Genomic DNA, 23306 nt, shown 5'->3' on the forward strand with positions numbered 1-23306 from the left:
GCCTTCTCCTACTGCTTTCCTAGGCCATAGCAGAGAGCTGGATCGGAAGTGGAGCAGCCAGGATTTGAACCGGCGCCCATATGGGAGGCCGGCACTGCAGGCGGCAGCTTTCCCATTACACCACAGTGCCAGCCCCACCCTTCACTTCTAAACACCTCAGGGCCTACCTGCTTCCTAAGAACCATTCTCTGGCACTGTCACAGCACAGTCATCGCCTTTGAGAAATCTTTCACACCATCTTGTTGTTGTGCAGATTCCAATTGTGTCCATTAATTCAATGTGCACCTTTACCTTTATGGATGGAAAGATGGAGGACTGTGAAATCAGCAGGTCTGGGCAGGATTCCCGGCTCTCTCCCTTGTTAGCTCTGGGACCCGGCCTCTCGGACTGCTTCTTCTTCCACAAATACAGGAATGAGAGAAGCTACCACAATGTGCTGAGGATTCAATGAGATAACACGTGGAACTGTACTCAGGAACATAGATCAATGGTGATGGTGATGGTGATAGTGATTAGTGTTTACCATGGCTCAGATATGTTGAACGCCTAGCATGCCACATTATCCCACTTCATTCTCAGAACAATGCATCTTTATATGAAAAGATTAAGCTCCCAAAAGATTCGATAGGTTTCTCCAGGTCACACAACTCAATGCCTCTCACAGTGACGTCCCCACCTCATGTCTCGCCTTCACCCCGGTCTACTGCGGTAAGCTCCCCACTAGACGACATGGCCGAGGCAGCATGCACACTTTTTGTACAAGAATTTTTCACCCTGCAAGTCGTCTTTTAGTTAAAACTCTCAGCTGTTCGAGGACCCACTCTTACTGCCCCAGATGATCTTTGGTCTCCCCTGAGTCTCTTTGGAAGACAAAATTTGGGGTGAGGCTGAGGGTATGAATTATAAGGAAGACTGTAGAGACGGACTCCAAAGAGGTCAATCCACGTGGCCTTGGGAGAGAGGCTTTTAAAAACAACGATTCTTGGAGTGGGGGTCTAGCCTAGTGGCTGAGCAGCCCTAGTGCCTGGGTTTAATTTTTGGCCCTAGCCCTTTACCCCAGAGTCCTTCCAATGCCGAGACCCTGGGCAGCAGCAGTGACTGCCCAGGTAATTGGATCCCTGCCTCCCTCATGGGAAACCTGGATTGTGTTCCTAGCTCCTGGCTTCCCAGCTCCAGCAGTTGCAGGCATTTGGAGAGTGACCCAGCAGAGGGAGCCAGCGCCCGCATGCTCTGTGCCCACCTCTCTCTCTATCACATAAATATTAAACAATCAAAAATAAAAAAGAAGCATTTCTGAAAAGGTGCTACACGGAGGAGGATCACTTCCACATCACATTACCACTTCCACCTGCGAAGTTCAAGGTGGGAAGGAGGGGAGGCCTCAGTCTACGGTGCTGACGGGGCACCACGGTGGGACAGGAGCAGAAAACCTGTGGCGTCAGGGCCACGGGCAGCCGAGGCCATCTGAGCAGCTGGCCCTGGTAAACCTCAGACCCAAAGAGACTTTCACCATGAGTCAAAAACAACAAACACAAAAAAACTACCCGGGAGGGAAATGAAGTGCCCATGAGTCCCCAGCACATCTGACAAGGTGCTGATATCAGCTGTCATCCAGTGTCGTTTGTCTGGCCCTTGTCATGATGCACACACGACTGGTAACAGTGGGAAACGCTGACGTTTGCCCTGATGCAATGCAGCATCCTGGGGAGAAAAGTTACTGCACATTGCCTTAAGAGTTGATGAAGCCGGCGCCGCGGCTCGCTAGGCTAATCCTCTGCCTTGTGGCGCCAGCACACCAGATTCTAGTCCTGGTAGGGGTGCCGGATTCTGTCCCGGTTGCCCCTCTTCCAGCCAGCTCTCTGCTGTGGCCCGGGAGTGCAGTGGAGGATGGCCCAAGTACTTGGGCCCCGCACTTCGTGGGAGACCAGGAGAAGTACCTGGCTCCTGCCATCAGATCAGCATGGTGCGCCGGCCGCAGCGTGCCAGCTGCGGTGGCCATTGGAGGGTGAACCAACGGCAAAGGAAGACCTTTCTCTCTATCTCTCTCTCACTGTCCACTCTGCCTGTCAAAAAATTAAAAAAAAAAAAAAAAGAGTTGTTGATTCCTGTGCAGACTTAACCAGGATGCCCACTTCTCCCAGCAGCCAGCTCTCCCCACAAGCCATGAGCAAGGTGATGCCATGAGGACACGGGCTTTGGAGTCGGGCAGAGTTCGAATCCCAGCCCTACCACCGTCAACCCAGTGGCTTTTGGCAATGCTTCTTTGTGTCTGCCGTGTAAAACAAGGCTAAGGATGGTGTTGCTGTGAGAGCTGAAGCTGAGTTGTAGGGCACTTTGAAAGCGGTGGATATTTAGTTATGCATGCCCTGAACGGCATACAAATAAGGCACAAGTCGTAGACTGGCAGCCCACCCGCCACAGGCAGGTTTTATCTGACCCCACAGTGCGAGCAAACTTGCTCCAGCCCCAGCCCTGAACTCACTCCCACCACCTGCTGTGGCCCCCAGCATCACTCCACCCTATTGTCCATCTTAAAGAAAAGAAGTGTTTCCCCTGACCCCTGATTTTATAAAAATTGGGGAAACTAAAAGGTAAATACAAAGAATGTGATACATTGTAAGGGAGCTGGGGGGACCAGATACTATTGGTGACTATTCTTAAAAAAAAAAAAAAAAAAAAAAGAGTTATTTATTATTTGAAAGCCAAAGTTACAGAGAGGCAGAGAGAGAGAAAGAGAGAGACAGAGAGACAGAGAGAGAGAGAGGTTTTCCATTTGCTGGTTCACTCCCCAAATGGCTGCAACAGCCAGAGCTGGGCCAATCTGAGCCAGGAGCCAGGAGCTTCTTCCAGGTCTCCCACACAGGTGCAGGGGCCCAAGGACTTGGGCCATCCTCTACTACTTTCCCAGGCCATAGCAGAGAGCTGGATTGGAAGTGGAGCAGCTGGGACTCGAACCGGCACCCATATGGGATGCTGGCACTGCAGGTGGCAGCTTTACCTGATACACCACGCTGCTGGCCTCCCCTGAGTATTTTTTATTAAAATTACCAGAATAACTCTTTTATGTGAGTATCTGGCCACTACAGTTATTTAAATTTGCTGCTCATGATTTTTGAGCCATTGGGGATTGTGGGCAACACAATTATCCAGGTGCCAAGGGGAGAAAAAGTACTCCATTCTTAGAGAGACTCAGGATTGGAAGGAACTAAAAAGCCATCAAAAACACTCATGTGCACACCAGAGAAGCCTCCACCCCTCCAATCTACATTCACCAGCGGATGAAAATGATAGGTCGATTAAAAGGAGTGAAAATAAAGATTTTTTTTTGACAGGCAGAGTGGACAGTGAGAGAGAGAGACAGAGAGAAAGGTCTTCCTTTGCCGTTGGTTCACCCTCCAATGGCCGCCGCGGCCAGCGTGCTGTGGCCGGCACACTGCGCTAATCCGATGGCAGGAGCCAGGTGCTTCTCCTGGTCTCCCATGGGGTGCAGGGCCCAAGCACTTGGGCCATCCTCCACTGCACTCCCTGGCCAAAGCAGAGAGCTGGCCTGGAAGAGGGGCAACCGGGACAGAATCCGGCACCCCGACTGGGACTAGAACCCGGTGTGCCGGCGCCGCAAGGCGGAGGATTAGCCTAGTGAGCCGCGGCGCCGGCGAAAATAAAGATTTGAAATTAGTGTCATAAAAAGAACTCAGTTGTACAAGAACAGATTGGAGACCCCTGAATTTGAGAACTTCCTCATGTAGACAATAGTTTAATCTCAAGCCCTTTGACGGTGGCTCTGGAGGGTTGTGGTACCTGCTGGGTCTCTGTGTCTGCACATTCCTTGGTATTTCTTCTCTCTGTGACTATAAAAACCCTACAGATCCACCCCATAGGAGATCATGGCAGCTTTCCCTTCTTCCTGGCCCCACAGAGAGAACAACGGAGAAATCAGTGGCATTGCAGCCCCCTGTGAAATCCACCAGGGCAGCCTGCAGGCACACAGCACAGAGTTGATTATCGCCGGCTGCAGAGAGCGCAATTGCCAGAGCCTAGGTTGTCCATCAAGACCCCCATGGGAAAAGGAGCACCTTTAATTCCTCTTTCCTGTCTCACTCTGTTATTTTTCTAAAAGCTCTTGTCTAAAGTTGCTATAAATTCTGTTTCTTCAGGCTACAAAGTGGCCAACACCAGCTACCCCTGTGCAGCTCAGACTAAGCACAGCGAATGAGAGAGCAACAAATGGAAAACAAGAGGAGAAATGGGATGAGGGCGGATGGCCCAGCTCATCTAACACCAAATGCCTTGTATAGGAGCTCTTAGAAGTTGTCATAATCCTAGTAGCCGAGGTGCAGGTTCCCAACCAAACAAACGGCTAGGCTGTGAAATAGCACGGCGGGGGTGGGGGGTGGGGTGTGGATTGAGCCCAATCGTTAGCACGGTGGCGACTGTCAACGTTAGTAAGACAGTCCCTTCTTACACAGGTTCAGCATCACTCAGTGGATGCGATTATAGGGCCTGAGCACAAGAGCCCACAAATATCACATCCTCAACGGTAGAAGGGTGAAACTCGTCACCAAGAGCTTTGCTAAAGGCTTCTCTGTACGCGGTCCAACACCGGGCCGTGGACAAAATGGGAAGCCTCTTATCCCTGTGATCCAAGGCTTTCTAATTCTGACAGCCCAGCAACAGAGATAAATAAACCTTAAATACAGGCTGAGTGAAGAAGCAAAGCATCTGATGTCACGGGTGAAGCTGCAGGCCGTGAGAATGTAGCCAGGTGATGGACCAAGTTCAGTTAACTTTTTTATTTCAATTTTTACGATGTATTATTTTATTTGAGAAAGAGGGAGAGAAAATTGTGTGTGTGTGTGCACTCCCACCCGATTGTTCACTCCCCAAATGAACGTAACTACCAAGGCTGAAGCCTTGAGCTGAGAATTCAATCCAGGTCTCTCTCCCATGGGTGGAGGGACTCAACTACCTGAGCTACCAGCTGCTCCCACCCAGGGTATACATTAGCAGGAAGCCAGTACCAGGACTCAAACCCACTTTGCCAGCATCCCAAGTGGTGGCTTAATCCCTGTGCCAAACACTCTCTCCTAACATTGATTTTTTAATTATTTACTTGACAGACAGACAGATCTTCCATCCTCTGGTTCACTCCCCAAATGCTAGCAATGGCCAGCACTGGACAAGGTCGAAGCTAGGAGCCAGGAACTCAATCCTGGTCTCTCCTGTGGGGTGGCAAGTGTGAAAGAACTTGAGCCATCACTGCCACCTCCCAGGATCTGCATTAGCAGAAAGCTGGAATTGGGAGATAAAGTCGGGAATAGAACCCACGCACTCCAAGGCCTTAACAGTTTTGGTGCTTGCTGGTGGCCAGGCACATAGTATGTGCATGTAGGGATGTTTGGGGTTTGGGGTGGTGAATGGCAGCTCATCTATGAGGCAGTTTCCTCTAGATGACCACTTTTGGTATGAAAGGGCTTACCCACCCAAAGTCACAGCGGTGCCCAGTCCTCTGAACCCTTTCTCGACTCCCTCACCACCCTGCCTGCCGGGGCACAGTTTGCAGCCTTGGCAAGTGAAGTTTATGTGGAATTGTGAGGTCAGCTGCTGTAGGAATGACACGGCAATAGTGAGTCTGGCCAGCAAGGGTGGTATTGGCATGCTGGGTGTGGAGGCAGGAGAGAGGGGCTGTGCAGAGTGAATCAGGAGGAAGGAGTGAGGCAGAGAGAAAGCAGAAGAGTGGAGGGCTCTGGGCCAGCGCTGTGGCACAGAGGGCTAAGTCGCTGTCTGCAGCACCAGCATCCCATGTGGGTGCCGGTTCGTGTCCCAGCTGCTCCTCTTCTGATCCAGCTCCCTGCTAATGGGCCTGGGAAAGCAGTGGAAGATGGCCAAGTCCTTGGGTCCCTGCACCCATGTGGGAGATCTGGAAGAAGCTCCTGGCTCCTGGCTCCAGCCTAGCCCAGCCACGACCACTGCAGCCATTTGAGGAGTGAGACAGCAAATGGAAGATCTCTCTCTGTGTCTCTCCTTCTCTCTCTCTTTCTCTGTAACTCCGCTTTTCAAATAAATGAATTAAATCTTAAAAAAAAGGAGTGGGGGGCTCCCTGAAGGGGTAGCAGAAGGAGAAGGTTTTGAGAAAAGCTGAGGAAGAAAGACATAAAGCCAAAGCTGTAGATACTGCACCCTTTAAGAGGGGCAAGTAGGCGGCCCTCTGACTGTGTTCACTCACCTGCCATCTAGTCTGTGGCCAGCCTGGTGTTGGGCTCCCTGCCCCCTTTTTAAGATTTATTTATTTATTTATTTATTTGAGAGGTAGAGTTACAGATAGAGAGAGAGGTCTTCCATCCACTGGTTTACTCCCCAATTGGCAGCAATGGCCAGAGCTGGGCCAATCCAAAGCCGGGAGCCAGGAGCTTCTCCAGGTCTCCTACATGGGTGCAGGGGCCCAAGGACTTGGGCCTTCTTCCACTGCTTCCCCAGGCCATAGCAGAGAGCTGGATCAGAGTTGGAGCAGCCAGGACTCAAACTGGTGCTCACATGCCAGCGCCGCAGGTGGCGGCTTTACCGGCTACACCACAGCGCCAGCCCCCAGCTCCCTTTGGAATGCTCTGTCCAGCCAAGCGTGCCCAAGCTCCCTGTTGCCACACTCCTCTGTGATGCCTGCCTGGCCCCCTAAGGGTGCTTGAGTTCCTCCTTTAGTCCCCTGAAGGTCACAGCCAGTGCACTCAAGCCCCTCCTTGAACAGAGTCCGCAGAAATGCTTCCGGCCGGGAGGAATGAGAGCAGTCCTAGCATGCAGCAGGTCCTTTGGGCCCACCCTGATTCAGGGTGCCAGGGGTGTAGGGACACCACCCTGCAATGGGCTGTTCCACTCATGATCCTGCAAGAGTGTCTACTAGAATACACCCTCTGTCAATGCCCAACCGCACTTCCCTCCCCAACGGAGCAGATTTGAAGCAACGCCAAGGCCAGGTCTGGGTTCCTGCACAGGCCTCTCATTTCTTCTTAATGAAGCTCTTTAACTGAAAATAGCAATTCTAAATTCTAAGGGAAGAAAGAAAAAACCTGCACTGAATAGCCATTTGACAGAATTATGGTTTCCATGAATAACAGATAACTACCATGAACTTGAAGATTTTGGGAGCCTTCTCTGGTCAAGGAAGTGGGAGTGAGCCACGCAGGAGGGCGGCATTATCCTTTGCTTACTTAAATTGCAAGTTCTGTGTTTAACGCCTTCCTCCAATTCACAGCAAGCGCTCTTTCCTCATCTCTCATTTGTACCTCAGGAAACTGAGAGACCTTGGGGACCCCTGGAGCCCCAGCTAAGCCCACAGGAAATCTAATTACTATAGAGATGCCACACTTGAGTTCTACAAAGGAAAATGTAGGATCTGATGATATGCAAGGAGCACTTCACAAAGTTCACATGAAAAGTGTTTATTTTGGTGCAAAAATCTTGAAATCACTTTAAGAGGCGGTATTTAAACAGTTGATGGGAAAAGTGGATTCTGAGAAAACCAGGCATGGATTTCCAAAAAATTTTGCATCAAAGTAATTTACCTTTCAGTTCAATTGTCATGAGTTTTTGAAACACATTGTCATGGTTTTGGTGACAACTTCTTCAAAGTCCAGTGATTGGGAATGCGTGGCAATTCTGTGCACCGAATCCACTAACCTGGGAAAGAAAAGTGAAATATGTCTTTGGACGGTGGGAGCCTGTGCTGAGGTCAGGTAGGGGTCAGAGGAGCTCCAGGGCACAGCAACTGGCTGGCCAGACTGCACAAAGCCACCACCTTTGGGTGCTTTCCTTGCCCCAAAAATATAAAAGCAGTCCCAGGGCTGGCTCTGCAGCATAGCGGGTAAAGTCGCTGCCTGCAGTGCCCACATCCCATATGGGCACCGGTTCGAATCCTGGCTGCTCCACTTCTGATCCAGCTCTCTGCTATGGCCTGGGAAAGCAGTGGAAGATGGCCCAAGTCCTTGAGCCCCTGCGCCCATGTGGGAGACCTGGAAGAAGCTCCTGGCTCCTGGCTTCAGATCAGTGCAGCTCCAGTCGTTGTGGCCATCTGAGGAGTGAACCAGTGGATGGAAGACCTCTCTCTCTCTCTCTCTCTCTCTCTGTCTCTGCCTCTCCTCTCTCAGTGTAACTCTGACTTTCAAATAAATAAATAAATCTTAACACACACACACACACACACACACAAATCCCATCTCACATCTCCCCTCAATGTCTGAGACACTCCAAAAGGGCCAGCCCTTTTTAATGAAAAAATAACTTGGAAAGGGGTCATTCAACTTAACTTCACAAAGAATAACCAAACACCGATTAAATGACTCAGAATAACCAAACGAGACCAGGTCCCTCTCGTGAAGGACCCCTGCCCCTCTATGTCACAAACGCCTTGGTGTCAGGACAGACCCGTGAACCCCGGACTTCCTCCTCCTCGCCAGAGGCAGGTAGCAGGGTGGGGTAGTGAGGGGAGACTGACAGCCAGATTCCCCCTAGCAAGGACAATGCCTCTGAAGATAAGCTTTTTTATGTGCCGAATTAGACATCAATGAGCTCAATTTAGTCATTTCATAACGCACACAGATTTCAAAACACGATGCGATAATTACCTAGGCTCTTCAAAAGCTCGTGGACGGATGGACGTGTGTTCTACTGGTTGGGATGCCTGCGCCCCACATCTGAGTGTCTGGGTTGAACCTGGACTCTGCTTCTGAATCCAGCTTCCTGCTAATGTGCACCCTGGGAAATAACATGCGAGGACTTTTGGATTGAGTTCCCAACTCCTGGCTTCAGCTCCACTCCAGCCCTGGCCACTGCAGGAATTTGGGGAGTAAACAAGTGGGTGGGAGCGCTCTCTCTCTCTCTCTCTCTATGTCTCCTTACCATTCAAATAAATATATTTTTGAAGTTCATGGAAAATGCACATTAGGAAAAAATCTATACATGGATTTCAAAAATTTTGCCATCAAAATAAATCTTTTTAAAAAAGTCTACTTTCAGCCGGCGCCGCGGCTCACTAGGCTAATCCTCCACCTTGCGGCGCCGGCACCCCGGGTTCTAGTCCCGGTTGGGGTGCTGGATTCTGTCCTGGTTGCCCCTCTTCCAGGCCAGCTCTCTGCTGTGGCCAGGGAGTGCAGTGGAGGATGGCCCAAGAGCTTGGGCCCTGCACCCCATGGGAGATCAGGAGAAGCACCTGGCTCCTGCCATTGGATCAGCGCGGTGCGCCAGCCGCAGCACGCCGGCCGCGGCGGCCATTGGAGGGTGAACCAACAGCAAAGGAAGACCTTTCTCTCTGTCTCTCTCTCTCACTGTCCACTCTGCCTGTAAAAAAAAAAAAAAAAAAAAAAGTCTACTTTCCACAAACTTCATCCAGTTTTTTTTGGTCCATTAAAAATAAGCTAAAATTTTAAGTTTTTTAATTAAAAATAAAAACAAGACTTCTTTTGAAAGGAGAAAACAATGGCTCTCACGTAACTGTGTTTGGCAAATGAGTGTCACCCATAGAGCAGGTGGCAGACGCAGGCACTGGGAAAGTCTCTTCCTCATCCCCACCCCACTCACACTCTCCTTTGGACCGTCGCTCCCTGACCCGCATCATCCACACACTGCTGGCACAGTTTTGCCCACAGAAACTGGCCACAGAAAGGGCCAGATGATCAGAAGACGGATCCAAGAGGAAGAAGACAACTGATTTTTTAAAAAATCTTTATAAAACACCCAAATTGCTTTTTTTAAAAAGATTTTATTTATTTATTTGAGAAACAGAGTTACAGACAGAGAGGGCGAGACAGAGAGAGAGGTCTTCCATCTGCTGGTTCACTCCCCAAATGGCCACAACAGCCGGAGCTGAGCCGATTGAAGCCAGGAGCCAGGAGCTTCTTCCAGGTCTCCCACAAGGATGCAGGGGCCCAAGGACTTGGCCTATCCTCTGCTGCTTTCCCAGGCCATAGCAGAGAGCTAGGTTGGAATTGGAGCAGCCGGGACTAGAACCGGCACCTATAGGGGATGCCAGCACTGCAGGCAGAGGCTTAGCCTGCTACACCACAGTGCCGCACCCCCCAAATTGCTTTCCATCTCCATCTTCTTCAACCGTAAGACATTTACATACGATATTCCCTTCAGGTAGGAAGGTCTTGCTGCCCCGTGATAAAAGCATCAGACTCTATTCTTATAAATATAATACAAATAGAAATTATGCTATACCTTAAATATAAAATAGTAACAGTGGATTTTTTTAAGCCAATATTCGTGATGCCCACACCCCACATGGGAAAGCCAGCTCAAGCCCCAGCTCGTCTGCTTCCAATCCAGCTCCCTGCTAGTGCACCTGGGAAGGCAGCAGATGATGGCCCAAGTACTCCTGGCCCTGCCACCCACCTGGGTGACCCAGATGGACTTCATGGCTCCTGACTTCAGTCTGGCCCAGCCCTGGCTGTTGCAGACCCTTAAGGCATGAGCCAGCAGATGGAAGATATCACTCTTTTTTGTCTCTCCCTTTATCTGTCACTCTTTATTTCTTTTTTTAAGATTTATTTTATTTATTTGAAAGGCAGAGTTACAGAGTGGCAGAAGGAGAGAGAGAGAGAGAGAGAGAGAGAGAGGTCTCCTATCTGCTGGTTCACTCCTCTGATGGCTGCAATGACCGGAGCTTTGCTGACCGGAAGCTGGGAGCCAGGAGCCTCTTCCAGGTCTCCCACAGGGGTGCGGGAGCCCAAGCACTTGGGCCATCTCCCATGCCTTTCCAGGCCATAGCAGAGAGCTGGATAAGAAGTGGGCCAGCCAGGACTCGAACCGGCACCCTTATGAGATGCCAGCACTGAAGGCGGTGGCTTTACCCGCTACACACAGCGCTGACCCTCTGTCGTTCAAACACCTAAATAAATAAATCATTTTTAGAAACAGCAAAAGCTAATTTTTTCCCTGAAGCATTTTCTAAGCTCCGCTCGCACCTCCAGGCCTTGGGCTGACTCAGGGACACGCAGCTGACACGGGACGACAGGGACACGCAGCAGGGAAGTGGGGAGCGGGTCTCTGTTCAATCTCCAGCCAGGGCTGAGGCCCTGCCAAGGCCACAGGCAAGCAGGGAGGGGTTCATTTTGCAGTCTTTTGCGTGTACGTGCGTGAGGGAACCATGGAGACTCGGCACATGGGTGGTGGTCAGGTAACAAGTAAAAACGTGTGCACATCAAATACAAGGGCTTTCGTGGGACACATACAGGTGCCCCACCTGTGCTCGCGAGCAGTGCCCACTCCGAGGAAGGGCACAGCTACATCAAATTCCAGCTCTTAGCTTTTGTTAGCAGGCCACGGGGTGATTCCAGCTGTCAGTCTCCTAATCTGACACTAAGTGTACATTGAGCCAGCTCCCAGGGGATTACGTGGGTGGCAGGGGCCCAGGTCTTTGGACCATTCTCTGCCGCATTCCCAGGTGCATTAGCAGGAGCAGGATGTGAAGTGGAGTAGCTGGGACTTGCACCAGCAGCCATAGCTTACCCCCTGCCTTCTGACCTAATTATTATTGCCATCCACATTTGCTGTTGAAGAAACACACTCAGCCTATGAGCCTGCCTTGTGTTTACAGGCATAGTGCCCGTTTTGAAACTTATCTCGCTGTCACTCCAAAATTAGTGCAGTTTTATTTGGAGGACTGGGATTGGCTGTTTCTTGTCTGTTCCAGGGGATGAACAACCAGTACATCCGCCGGGAGGTCTTCTGCTGCGAAACTTGCGATGAGCTCAAAAGCTTCTGGGAAAAAGAGATTAACAAACAGACCTGCTACCGAGCGCTGGAGGAAGATCGCCAGGGACGAAGCGCCCTGAGAAAGTACGTGGGTTGCTTCCCTGCTACCTTTAACCAAGGTTGCCCAGAAATACACCAGATGGGAAGGCACTGAATTTGAGGCATTGCTCACTGTTCTAAGAACCGTACGTGCTGGCCGTGTACCATGAGGCTGCCCGGCTAGAGGTGGAAATCAGGACAAGGTTCGGAAGGAAAACCTTTATGATACACACAGGTTCCAGAGAGGGGGTCGCCCCATGCCCTGGGGGGGGGGGGCAAAGGGGAAGCATTGCAGAGGAGCTGGGTGAAGGGTGGGGCGAGGTGGGGGGGTGGGGTTGGTGCCTAAGCCAGAGCCTGTGTTGGGTTTTCCATGGGAATAGCAAGACCGGGCAGAATATGTGGCTTAGAATTGGCTGATTGGAATCATTCCAGAAGGTTTTAGGCTGTCGGAGTGGTTTCTTGAGACCTGGTGCCTGCTCCCAGCGTGGTCTGGGACAGAGGAAACACTGAATTCAGTTCGTGAGAGTTAGGTCGGAGGAGCATGGTGCTACACGCCCTGGACGGGCAGGTTTGGAGATTGAAGCTTGTGCTGTCTCCCAGAAAGGGCCGGAACTGAAGGGGGGAATCTCTCCCACATCAGCAAGTTTTTTAAGATGTGAAAACCTCATAAAACCTGGCAAATACAGGACACGGTGCCTTGTAACCGTCTGTAGCAGAGCCAGGCAGCCTCCCGCACGCTTTGCTGTTGAGGTGGTGTCCTGTGCTCTGTGAGATGCTAGCAGCATCCCTGGCCTTGAAACCTTTGAAGTCAGCAGGACTTCGCTCTCGCAGTGTGACAATAAAGTCATCCCTGAGGGAGAATTAATAACTTATAAATATGGACAGGTCTGTTTATTTCCATACCCAAGGGAGAGCCGCATTCCAGACCACCTGGTGGGCAGAACCAGGTTTTTCTGTGTGACAGCGACCAGTCCCGGAGAGCCTCAGGGGAGTGGGACTCTCATTCATGTGGTCCCTGCCATCCTTCTGCTGCCAGCTGTGAGAACTTAATGGCGTCTTCCTCTCCAGGAGCCCTGAGGCCTGGATGAAAAGCAAAAATTGCAACACGATCATGTAGGGGAAAGAGGGTACTTCAATGAGTTCACAGAAAACGGAATTAAAAATAAGGTATTTGGTGCCCCCAAGCCCCCTGGAAATCCATGCATAGTTGTTTTTTTTTTTTTTTTTAATGATTTATCTATTTATTTGAAAGGCAGAGTTACAGAGAGAGAAACAGAAAAACATAGATCTTCCATCCACTGGTTCACTCCCCAAATGGCTGCAACGGCCAGAGCTGCGTCGATCTGAAGCCAGGAGCTTCTTTCGGGTCTCCCACATGGGTGCAGGGGCCCAAGAACTTGGGACATCTTTTGCTGCTTTCCCAAGCCATAGCAGAGAGCTGGATCAGAAGAGAAGCAGCCGGGACTCTAACCGGCGCCCGTACGGGATGCTGGTGCCACAGGCGCTGGCTGTATGCACCATGCCAGGTTTTTTTTTTTTTTTTTTTTTTTAAGGTCCCTGTATATGGTCTATAAGTATGGGTAACGAGTAGAAGAGCACATACAAAGACATGAAGAATGACTATTTTTGACTGCTGGGATGGCCACTTCTGTGTGTATGTTCTCCTAACCTCCCAAAGCTTCTACAGTGACACTGTATACTATGCCATTCTGCAATTAAAATAACTTTATGAGAAAAAAGGCAGGCAGTTACATTGGTCCACAGAGCCCATTCTTTCCTTCTCCAGGTTCCCATGTGCCCCGGCCTAGGTTTCCTTCTGAAGTCTGGGGCGTTTTTCTCTACCTTTGATAGCCAAAGGAATCAATCTTCAAAGAGCTCACTATGGGACACTTCACCACTGTCTTCCCCAAATACAGGTCGAAGGCCAGACACGGAGCTGCCGCACTGCACAGAACAAGGAGCAGGTGCAGGGGCGACCTCCTGTGGTCTCCTCGGGTCTTGAGCCCACCAACCAGAGCTGTTGCCTTTATCAATGCCAAATTTTTTTAAAAATCAGATTAATTCTGTAAGCAATGGGTGAAAACCTGGAGGTTTTGCTTTTACTTTTGCTTAAAAAAAAGTGCACAAAACAATATACATGTAGCCCTCAGAAAAAGAATCTAAAGGTTTTCAAATCAGAGCCAGAATGTCAGCACATTTGTACAAATCCCTGCTGAGCTGAGCGAGCAGTCTGAAACACTGTCCTAACAAAATAATAATCTTGCAGTATGCATTTGTAGACACATGAATGCTATAAACCCCCGGGCCCCTACTCCAGCCCTGTGGGTTGTGTCTGCCCAACAGCATTACACACGTGTGCCCAACCCCCAACACATAAACACATAACACCCGCATCTTTCTTTATTCTAGCCATCATTCATGAAAGGCCAACCCAACCCACTATGCGATTAAGAGATGCTCTGAGTCAACAGTAGGGACAAAAACCTCAAAGTTCCCCACCAAAGCCAATAATGTCTGGAATCCCTCTCCCTCTGCTGGGCTAACCCAGCAAGGTGCAGAGCTGAGCGGAATGTGGTTAGCCCACACCTGTGAGTTCACTGGCAGAGAGGGAGGGAAGGTATCTGGCAGAGGACCTGGGGAGGTAAGATCGCAAGGTGGGCAGGTGCCCCTGGACCTGGAACCCTTCTTACTTTCTTTGAGTCTGGCTAGAACAACACTTCTCCAGTCCCCTGGAGAAGTTGGCAGTGTATGCTGGACCCATAGCCAGGACCCATGAGGGTCCAAGCTGCCTGGTTTCCTGGCACGGTCTAGGTGCACATCTATCATTCCGGTATCATTATTGATCGTGTTTCCTTTTATTTTCAAAAGTATCTCAGTTCACATGATAAATCTGTGGACACCCAGGGCCAAGTGAGCAATAATTGAGACATAGTGTAGAGAGTCTACAGAAAAAAAAAAAATATATATATATATGGTCTCCAAAATACCTCTTCAGAATCCAGCAGAGTGCAGTGTCAGGTATACTTTGAATCTGGTAGCCTAAGAAGGAAGACCACCCACTTCCCTTGTCTCTCACACCTGCCTTACAGCTGCAAGCAAAAAGAAATCTGACTCATAATCTGTTGGTCAAATTAATCACCATTTCAATGCTTACAAGGCAAGAGTTAGTCTATACAGAAAGAGCAGAGAGAAAAGTTTATTAGTGTTTCCATTCAAAGTGAAGGGGCAGAAAATGTGGCTGTAAATTGAATCAGTCAGGTCAGAGAGCCGAAGCCTGTGCTGACGGAGGCTCCAACCTGTGACCCTTGCAGTGAGCTGCAGGTCACAAGGAAGCCGAGCGCAGGGCCATCTATGAAAAAATAGCTGTGAGGGCAGGTTCTCTACCACACAGGGCCACCATCTGCCTTTTCATATAAAACAAAAGCATGGAGGTTAGGAGAGGAGTACCGAGATCTGAATTGGAAGGTCAAGGATTCAGTCAACTACAAAATTATTATTATTTAACTTGCTCCTTTGATAATAGGATAGCAACACAAGTACCCCATGCAGAGCTTTAAGATACTTGGCTTTGGGGGAGCACAGTTGATTGAGTTAGCTGCCAGCTTTCTGGGTCCCGCACTGCACTGGAGGCAAGACCACACTCCCCCGCAGCCACTCCTAAGTAATGATTGACGATGGTACTGCCATTATTTTTCAGTTGTTTTCCCCAAATCTGATTTTTGGAGAAATCAAATGGGCACATGTATTTAATGTCTATTATATAATTGAAATAAAAAAAAGTCTACCTATGGGTCTGGTTGATCCTTGCTGGCTCCTAATAAGGACATTTTGACTGTGACTTAAGAATCTCACAAGCAACATCCAGCTTTTTAGTTAAGCCTCATACGTGGGTACTTCAAAAAGTTAGTAGAAAATGAAATTAAAGATAAGCTGGGATGGGCCTTTGGCACAACAGCCTGAGTCATTGTGTGGGACACCTGTATCCCAAACCAGAGTGCCTCATTCGAGTTCCGGCTACTTCACTGCTGATCCGACTTCCTGCTAGTGTGCACCCTGGGAGGTAGCAGATGAATGAGACAGCAGATGGGAGATGTGTGTGTGTGTCTGTCTGTCTGTCTTTCAAATAAAAGGAAAATAAATGAACTTTTAAAGATACATTAATATTGTGAAAAAAATCCTGAAATCCACATTTATGAGGGGTCTCCAAAAAGTCTGTGGGGAAAAAAACTATATGTGGATTTCAAAAATTTTTGCAACAATATAAACATATCTTTTATTTCTACTTTCCATGAACTCTTGAAGTATGTAATCAAGGAGTCCATGTTCCTAGATATAAACTACAACTCTTCCACAAACCAGAAGACTCTAAAATTATATACAATACACACATTGTTTGGTCTCCATTTGAAAAGTGAGCCCAGTTTTTCTAGGCTAAAGGTAAAATGTTCTCTTTGGGGCCGGTGCTGTGGCATAGCAGGTAAAGCCACAGCCTGCAGTGCCAGCATCCCATATGGGTGCCAGTTCAAGTCTCAGCTGCTTCTCTGCAGATCCAGCTCTCTGTTGTGGCCAGGGAAGGCAGTAGAAGATGGCCCAAGCACTTGGGCCCCTGCATCCACGTGGGAGACCTGGAGGAGACTCCTGGCTCCTGGCTTCAGATTGGCTCAACTCCAGCTATTGAAGCCATCTGGAGAGTGAACCAGCAGACAGAAAACCTCTCTCTCTCTCTCTCTCTGCCTTTGCCTCTGCCTCTCTGTAGCTCTGAGTTTCAAATAGATAAATAAATCTTTAAAAAAAAGTTCTCTTTGAGCTTTAATGCTGGTTGATGGCTCCTCCGAATACGTGCACAGATCTCTAAGCACTGTCTTCCTCATGCTAACATTCTCTGATGCAAAATTAAACCTCTACATATGCTTTTGTCTTCATCAGTTTACTGAGAACTCAAAAAGAAATGACAACGCAGTGATAAAGATAATGACCGAAAGGGGGTAGCAAACAGTCTAAATATTCCTAAGACAGGATATAAAGGTCATTTGGGTACCTAAAGTCCTGAATCCTTCCCACTTGGCAATAAACAATGGTGTGGTTCCTATAATAAGTGAAGCGGATATTGGGAAGAGAATTTCCAAAATTCCATTCCTAGAACAAATGCATTGCACCAAACGTGTTAATTCAGGTCCTCCAGGGAGCCGGGGGCCAGGCGAGATATTTGTGAGGCTTGCTGGAGAAGCTCTGTGCCAGGAAAGAAAGTCCGAATGGAAGCTGTGGTGTGCCGATAGAGGCTGCACAGGCGGCTCTCAGGAGCGGGTCAGGGGAAATGCAGGCACACATATATCCCTGCCTATGCTTATTATATATCTCACTGATATAAAGCTGTAGAGCACACAGTTGGCAAATGATAAGAAAATGTGCAATGCTTTCTGTTGCAAATTCTGTTTTAGCCCACTGATACTCAGTCTGCTTTTATTCATTTTTTGCCAACCTCTTGCGTCTGTAGGCAGCTTACAACTGTGATTTGATCATGATTTCCCAAAATCAGATAACCAATAAATGCCTGATTATTATCCAATTCAGCAAAGAAGTCCTATCATTCATGATAACAGTTTTCTAGTACTGGAAGTCTAGTTCCACAATATTTTTTCTATTTACCTTATGGACCAGGCTAAAAAGCAACCTATTTGGAGACCAAGAAGAATTACATTCATTTGGGACTTATTAAGATTGTAATCTAGGGGGCCAGCGCTATGGCACAGTAGGTTAAGCCTCCTCCTGCAGTGTCAGCATCCCATATGGGTGCCAGTTCGAGTCCCAGCTGCTCCACTTCCTATCCAGTTCCCTGCTAATGCACCCAGGAAAGCAGCGGAAGATGGCCCAAGTGCTTGGGCACCTGCACCTGTGTGGGAGATCCAGAAGAGGTTCCTGGTTCCTGGCTTCCAGTCAGCTCAGCTCCATCCATTGCAGCCATCTGGGGAGTGAACCAGTGGATAGAAGATCTCTCTGTCTCCGTCTCTCCCTCTTTCTGTAACTCTGTCTTTCAAATTAATAAAATAAATCTTTAAAAAATTAGCAATGATGGATCAGGATAGCTGCATTTGGAATACTTTCTGTTATTAGTCAATATTTTTAGATTGTTAGAACCTGATAGTTATAAGCCTAAAGTTGGCTTCAGTCTGCAGTAAATCTTTCACAACTCTTGTAATACAGAGACCTTTTATTTCTTATTTCTTTTTTCTTTTCTCTCTCTCTCTCTCTCTTTTACAGATTTATTTATTTGAGAGGCAGAGTTATAGACAGAGTGAGGGAGAGACAGAGAGAGGGGTCCTCTATCCACTGGTTCACTCCCCAAATGTCCACAGTGGCCTGGTCCAGCTCTGGCTATTTTTAAATATTTATTTCAAAGCCGGAGCTACATATAGGCAGAAGGAGAGAGAGAGAGAGAGAGAGAGAGAGAGAGAGAGAGAGAGATCTTCTATCCGCTGGTTCACTCCCCAAATGGCCATAATGGCTGGAGTTAGGCCAATCTGATGCCAGGAGCCAGGGTCTCCTGGGTCTCCCACATGGGTGCAGGGGCCCAAGGATTTGGGCCATCTTCTGCTGCTATCTCAGGCCATAGCAAAGAGCTAGATTTGAAGTGGAGCCACCAGGACTCGAACCAGTGCCCAAATGGGATGCCGGCACCCCAGGCAGAGGTTTACCCGCTATGTCACAGTGCCAGCCTCCAACGCCAAAGTTCTTTCATGCTGCTCCTGGCCAGCGGCTGATGTATTAATGCAGTTTCACACATTTAGGGCGCAGAACTTCTTTAGCAGGTAATTTGAAACCAATGATTCTCTAGCCATCTTTTTTGGGTCCATAATTGAGAAGAATTTTAAATAAGAAGTTTTCCTAGAGCCAATTTGGTGCCGAGAGCCTTCAAATTTTTTATAGTTTCTTAGTTGTGATATCTTACCTCTGAGAATCTGTCCTAGGAAAGTACACTGGGCTACTGTAAGCATTTTTTCTTTTTTTTCTTTTTCTTTTTTTTTTTTTTTTTTTTGATAGGCAGAGTGGACAGTGAGAGAGAGAGAGAGACAGAGAGAGAGAGAAAGGTCTTCCTTTGCCATTGGTTCACCCTCCAATGGCAGCCGCAGACGGTGCGCTGTGGCCGGCGCACCACGCTGATCCGATGGCAGGAGCCAGGTGCTTCTCCTGGTCTCCCATGGGGTGCAGGGCCCAAGCACTTGGGCCATCCTCCACTGCACTCCCTGGCCACAGCAGAGAGCTGGCCTGGAAGAGGGGCAACCGGGACAGAATCCAGCGCCCCGACCGGGACTAGAACCCAGTGTGCCAGCACCGCAAGGTGGAGGATTAGCCTAGTGAGCCGCGGCGCTGGCCTTTTTTTTTTTTTTTTTTTTCATTTTAAGATCTTAAGAGAGAATACTTAAGGTGAGTACCAGTTTTCTTTATTCTTTTTGTGTATATTCTGGTTGTCCCATGATCAGTATGTACTACCTAACCTCCAAAACCTCAGACTGTGAAAGCAGATGGCTCCCATTCTCATCCTGGTCCATTATTGACCAGAGGGTAAAACCTTCCTCACTTTAGGAGCTGGACTTCAACCCGTGAATTTGGAGGACACCCACGCTCAGACCATTGCAGACACTAAGCCCATTTTCTAATATGCACCCATGATGTTGCAGCATCACTTGTTACAAGACCCTCCTACTGGGGCTGGCATTGTGGCGTCGCAGGCAGGGCCACCGCCACCCACATGGGCACCTCTTGCTCCATTTCTGATCCAGCTCTCTGCTATGCTCTGGAAAGGTAGTCCTTGGGCCCCTGCACCCACATGGGAGACCCGGAAAGAGCTCCTTGCTCCTGGCTTCAGATCAGCCCAGCTCTGGCTGTTGTGACCATTTGGGGAGTTAACTAGCGGACGGAGGACCTTTCTCTCTGTCTCTCCCTCTCTGTCTGTAACCCTACCTCTCAAATTCAGGCACCTTGGCCCACTCCACACCCAAATAAATAAAGCTTAAAAAAAAAAAAAAAAAGACTCTCCTTCCTGCACTGAGCTGCATTTGTGCGCGTTGATTTCCAGCCTCTCTCTTCTGTGCCGTTAGCCATTTGTTCCATCACCAATGCCACCCTGCCCTGGAGAGGGAAACTTTATATTGCATCTCAAAATCAGATATGGCGAGTCCTCCTGATGTGGGCATGAGCATATTAATTTCCAATCCAGGTTCTTGTCTCCGACAGAGATAAAAATTCCAAGTGGAGACCACTAAGGTGTGCATATAGGAACAGGAGTGATCTAACAGTGAGGGAATAAACACACATTCATGCCTAAGAGAAACAGCCATCATGAGTGGGCCAGAGGGTTGCTCGTGAAAAAGAGAGAAAAAAATGATAGCAGTGATAGTATGGTCCTGCCCCTGCTCACGAACTCCTTTATGAGATAGGGGGTGCTACCTTCAGCTATACAAATGGGGTGGGTCCTAGCATGAACCCTGGTCCCAGATGAGACAGGTGGATCCTGGGAAAGTGGGCACATCAAGCCAGCAGTTACAGAGATAAACAACACTCTGCAGCGTGGTAGGCATTCCAGCTTGCCTAAATTTTTACTAATTGCCTAGGTACATCACATCACTTCAACGTCTTCTTCAAAATTATTTTGGCTAATCGTCTCTCTCCCTTTTTTATTTTTTGAATTTCTATCTGAAATTTAGAATGAATTTGTTGATGGTGACAGAAAAGTTTTGGTTGCCATTAGATTGAACCCCTATATCAATTTGGGAAGCATTAAATTTGGAGGAAAACTACTTGTTCATAGTTTTTGCCCATTTGCTTATTCATTTTTATCTTTATCTGTTTTTTTTTTTTTAAGAAAAAACTATGGGTTTCTTTTAAAAATACTGGCGAGGGGTCATCATTCGGCACCATGGTTCAGACTCCATTGGAACACTCACATCCCATATTGCAATGCCTGAGTCTGAGTCCTAGTGCTGCTCCCAATACCAGCTTCCTGCTAACTTGCACCCTGGGAGGCAGTGGTGATGGCTCAAGTGTTGGGCCCTTGCCACCCACCTTGAAAACCTGGATTGAGTTTTGGGCTCCTGGCTTCTGCCTGGCCCAGCCCCAGCTACTGGGAGCATTTGGGGACTGACCTGTCTCTGTCTCCCTGCCTTTCGAGTAAGTGAAAATAAATTTAAAAATTCTAGGCCGGTGCCGCATCTCACTAGGTTAATCCTCCACTTTGTGGTGCTGGCACACTGGGTTCTAGTCCTAGTCAGGGTGCCGGATTCTGTCCCGGTTGCCCCTCTTCCAGGCCAGCTCTCTGCTGTGGCCAGAGAGTGCAGTGGAGGATGGCCCAAGTCCTTGGGCCCTGCACCCCATGGGAGACCAGGAGAAGCACCTGGCTCCTGGCTTCAGATCAGCGCGGTGCACCGGCCGCAGCAGCCATTGGAGGGTGAAGCAACGGTAAAGGAAGACCTTTCTCTCTGTCTCTCTCTCTCTCTTACTGTCCACTCTGCCTGTCAAAAAAAAAAAAAAAAAGTAAAAAAAAAAAAAGTAAAAATCCTAAAACTGTATTCTTGAAAAAAACAAATCACATCCATGGAGCAACAGATCACTAACCGCAGGCACTCTCCCTCCCCTCCTCCCCCCTCAGGCTCCGGGAAGAATGGAAGCAGAGGCTGGAGATGAGGCTGAGAATGCTGGACAACCCGGATGAGAAGGGAAAGCAGGCAAAGCCCTCGGACTGACAGCTCCCCCGCCCCGCCCCGCCCCCGCCCCCGCCCCCGCCCCACCCCAGCAGCTTCCAGGACCAGCCACCAAGGGCACTTTTCTAAGAGAAAAAGCTAACACCCAAGTTGTGCTGATTCCGAGCAAGGCCACTCCCTGGTGCTCCCTGTCTGTGAAGGGATTTACATGTGAAACCGCCCCCGTGCTAATGGGAGCTGTGATCCTGCTCAATCCTCCACACGCAGGGCAGGGCGACCGCAGATGGGATGGGAAGTTCCAGTTATCTAATATAAAAAGCTCTCCGAATTAACACGCCCAGGTCTCAGAGATCCAAGTAGCACAATGTATTCCCACATCTTCTCATTTGCAAACCTGGATGTTTTCTCTTTAAGTTTCCAGAGTGCGGGGACCTGGGCAGGCCTCTGGCTGCCTCAAGGTGTCCTGGGAAGGCAGTCATGGAGTCTTGCCTTGCCTTTCTCCCATTTGTGAATGCAAAAATGCAACTGCTTGCAGAAATAAAGCTGTCATTATTCAAAGAGTTGATCCACCATATGGTTTAACAATGAACGGAATTATTATTTTTTTTCTCTCTTTTCAGAAACATGCACGGATGTGGGACGATGCTTAGTGAGGTTGGGCGGGGCACACCCTGTGTTAGCTCCCTTCACACCTGTCCTGGTCATTTCTTTGGTGGCACAAGCAGATGGCAGCCCCGGCTGCTCCAGACACATTCTAGAATTTAAAGTCACCCTCATTTTAGCCTCTGGACAAGCCCTAGACGTGATGGCTAGGCACAGGAGCCGTGATGAGAACGCCTCTGTCTGGGGTTCCTCACTGTGGGACAGGAGCAGGAGGTTGTGGAGCTGCGAGGGAGCATGAGGGGTGGAGAGAGTGCCAGTGAGGGCAGCCCAGCCTTCACGGGTGCCCTGGGCTGGCACACGCCGCTTCCTTTGCCTCCCCTCGAATACTAAAAGGCCTCATCATGGCTAAGTGGGTCACGGGCGGTGAGAAGGGTTGGAAGGGAGACTTCCATAAGGACCAAGAAGCGCAGGAGTAAGTATCAGGATACCCGACCGTGTCTGGAAAGAGGGAGGCCCTTGAAAACTTGATCTGGAAGCTGAGACCTAGACCATAACAACCATTTCACTATGTTATGTGTGCATGAAAACATTACGTTATATACCTTCAATACGTGCTGTTAGGGAATAAACGGAGTTAAGAATCATCCAGGAAAACAGGTGAGGGTGTCTCACGCAAGGGAGCAGAAAATAGAAAGAACCACAGGAAACAGAGACCATGGGGGTGGCAGGGCCCCCGGGGGTCCGCAGGGAGGTGAAGAACGGGGAAATGTGTGTTGGCCACACAGAGAATGAGGGGGCACTGGGTCTCTGGAGCAAGACATCTGGATTTACCCACAGGTTCACTGAAAGCCAAGGGCAGAGTTTAGGGAAAGAATGAACTCCTTAGATTTGTGTTATTATTATTTTTTAATTTTCTAATACATAACATGTGATTATAGCTTCGTGTAAGTGCATGAATATGAAAATATCATGCATGCTGATACGGCTTTTAAAAATTTTAATTTATTTATTTAAAAGGCAGAGAGACTGAGAGAGGGCAGCCATCTGTTAGTTCACTCCCCTGAATGCTTGAAACAGCCAGTGGGGGTGACACCAGGAGCGCTCAAGCCAGGTCTCCCCTGGAGGGCAGGGATTCGACTGTATGAACCATCCCCACTGCCTCCCGGGTCTGCACTGCTAGGAAGCTGGAGGCGGGTCCTGAACCCAGGCGCTCCAATTTGGGACACA

At 49.0% G+C, this 23306-nt stretch overlaps 1 protein-coding gene across 1 annotated transcript; it reads left to right on the top strand.

Moving 5' to 3' along the window:
* The first annotated feature begins 11656 nt into the window (after positions 1-11656).
* FAM240B (family with sequence similarity 240 member B) lies at positions 11657-21531 on the top strand. Its single transcript, XM_051847219.2, has 2 exons — positions 11657-11826; positions 21425-21531. Exons 1-2 carry the CDS (start codon positions 11684-11686, stop codon positions 21516-21518), a joined length of 237 nt encoding a protein of 78 aa, XP_051703179.2. The 5' UTR covers positions 11657-11683; the 3' UTR covers positions 21519-21531.
* Positions 21532-23306: the final 1775 nt, after the last annotated feature.

Source organism: Oryctolagus cuniculus, chromosome 1, assembly GCF_964237555.1.
Source record: "Oryctolagus cuniculus chromosome 1, mOryCun1.1, whole genome shotgun sequence".
In the NCBI taxonomy this organism is placed as follows: Eukaryota; Metazoa; Chordata; class Mammalia; order Lagomorpha; family Leporidae; genus Oryctolagus; species Oryctolagus cuniculus.

Coding starts and splice junctions, on each gene's coding strand:
- FAM240B (XM_051847219.2), top strand. CDS start 11,684: ATGAACAACCAGTACATCCGCCGGGAGGTCTTCTGCTGCGAAACTTGC. Junction 11,827..21,424: donor GGACGAAGCGCCCTGAGAAA/GTACGTGGGTTG, acceptor CTCCCCCCTCAG/GCTCCGGGAAGAATGGAAGC.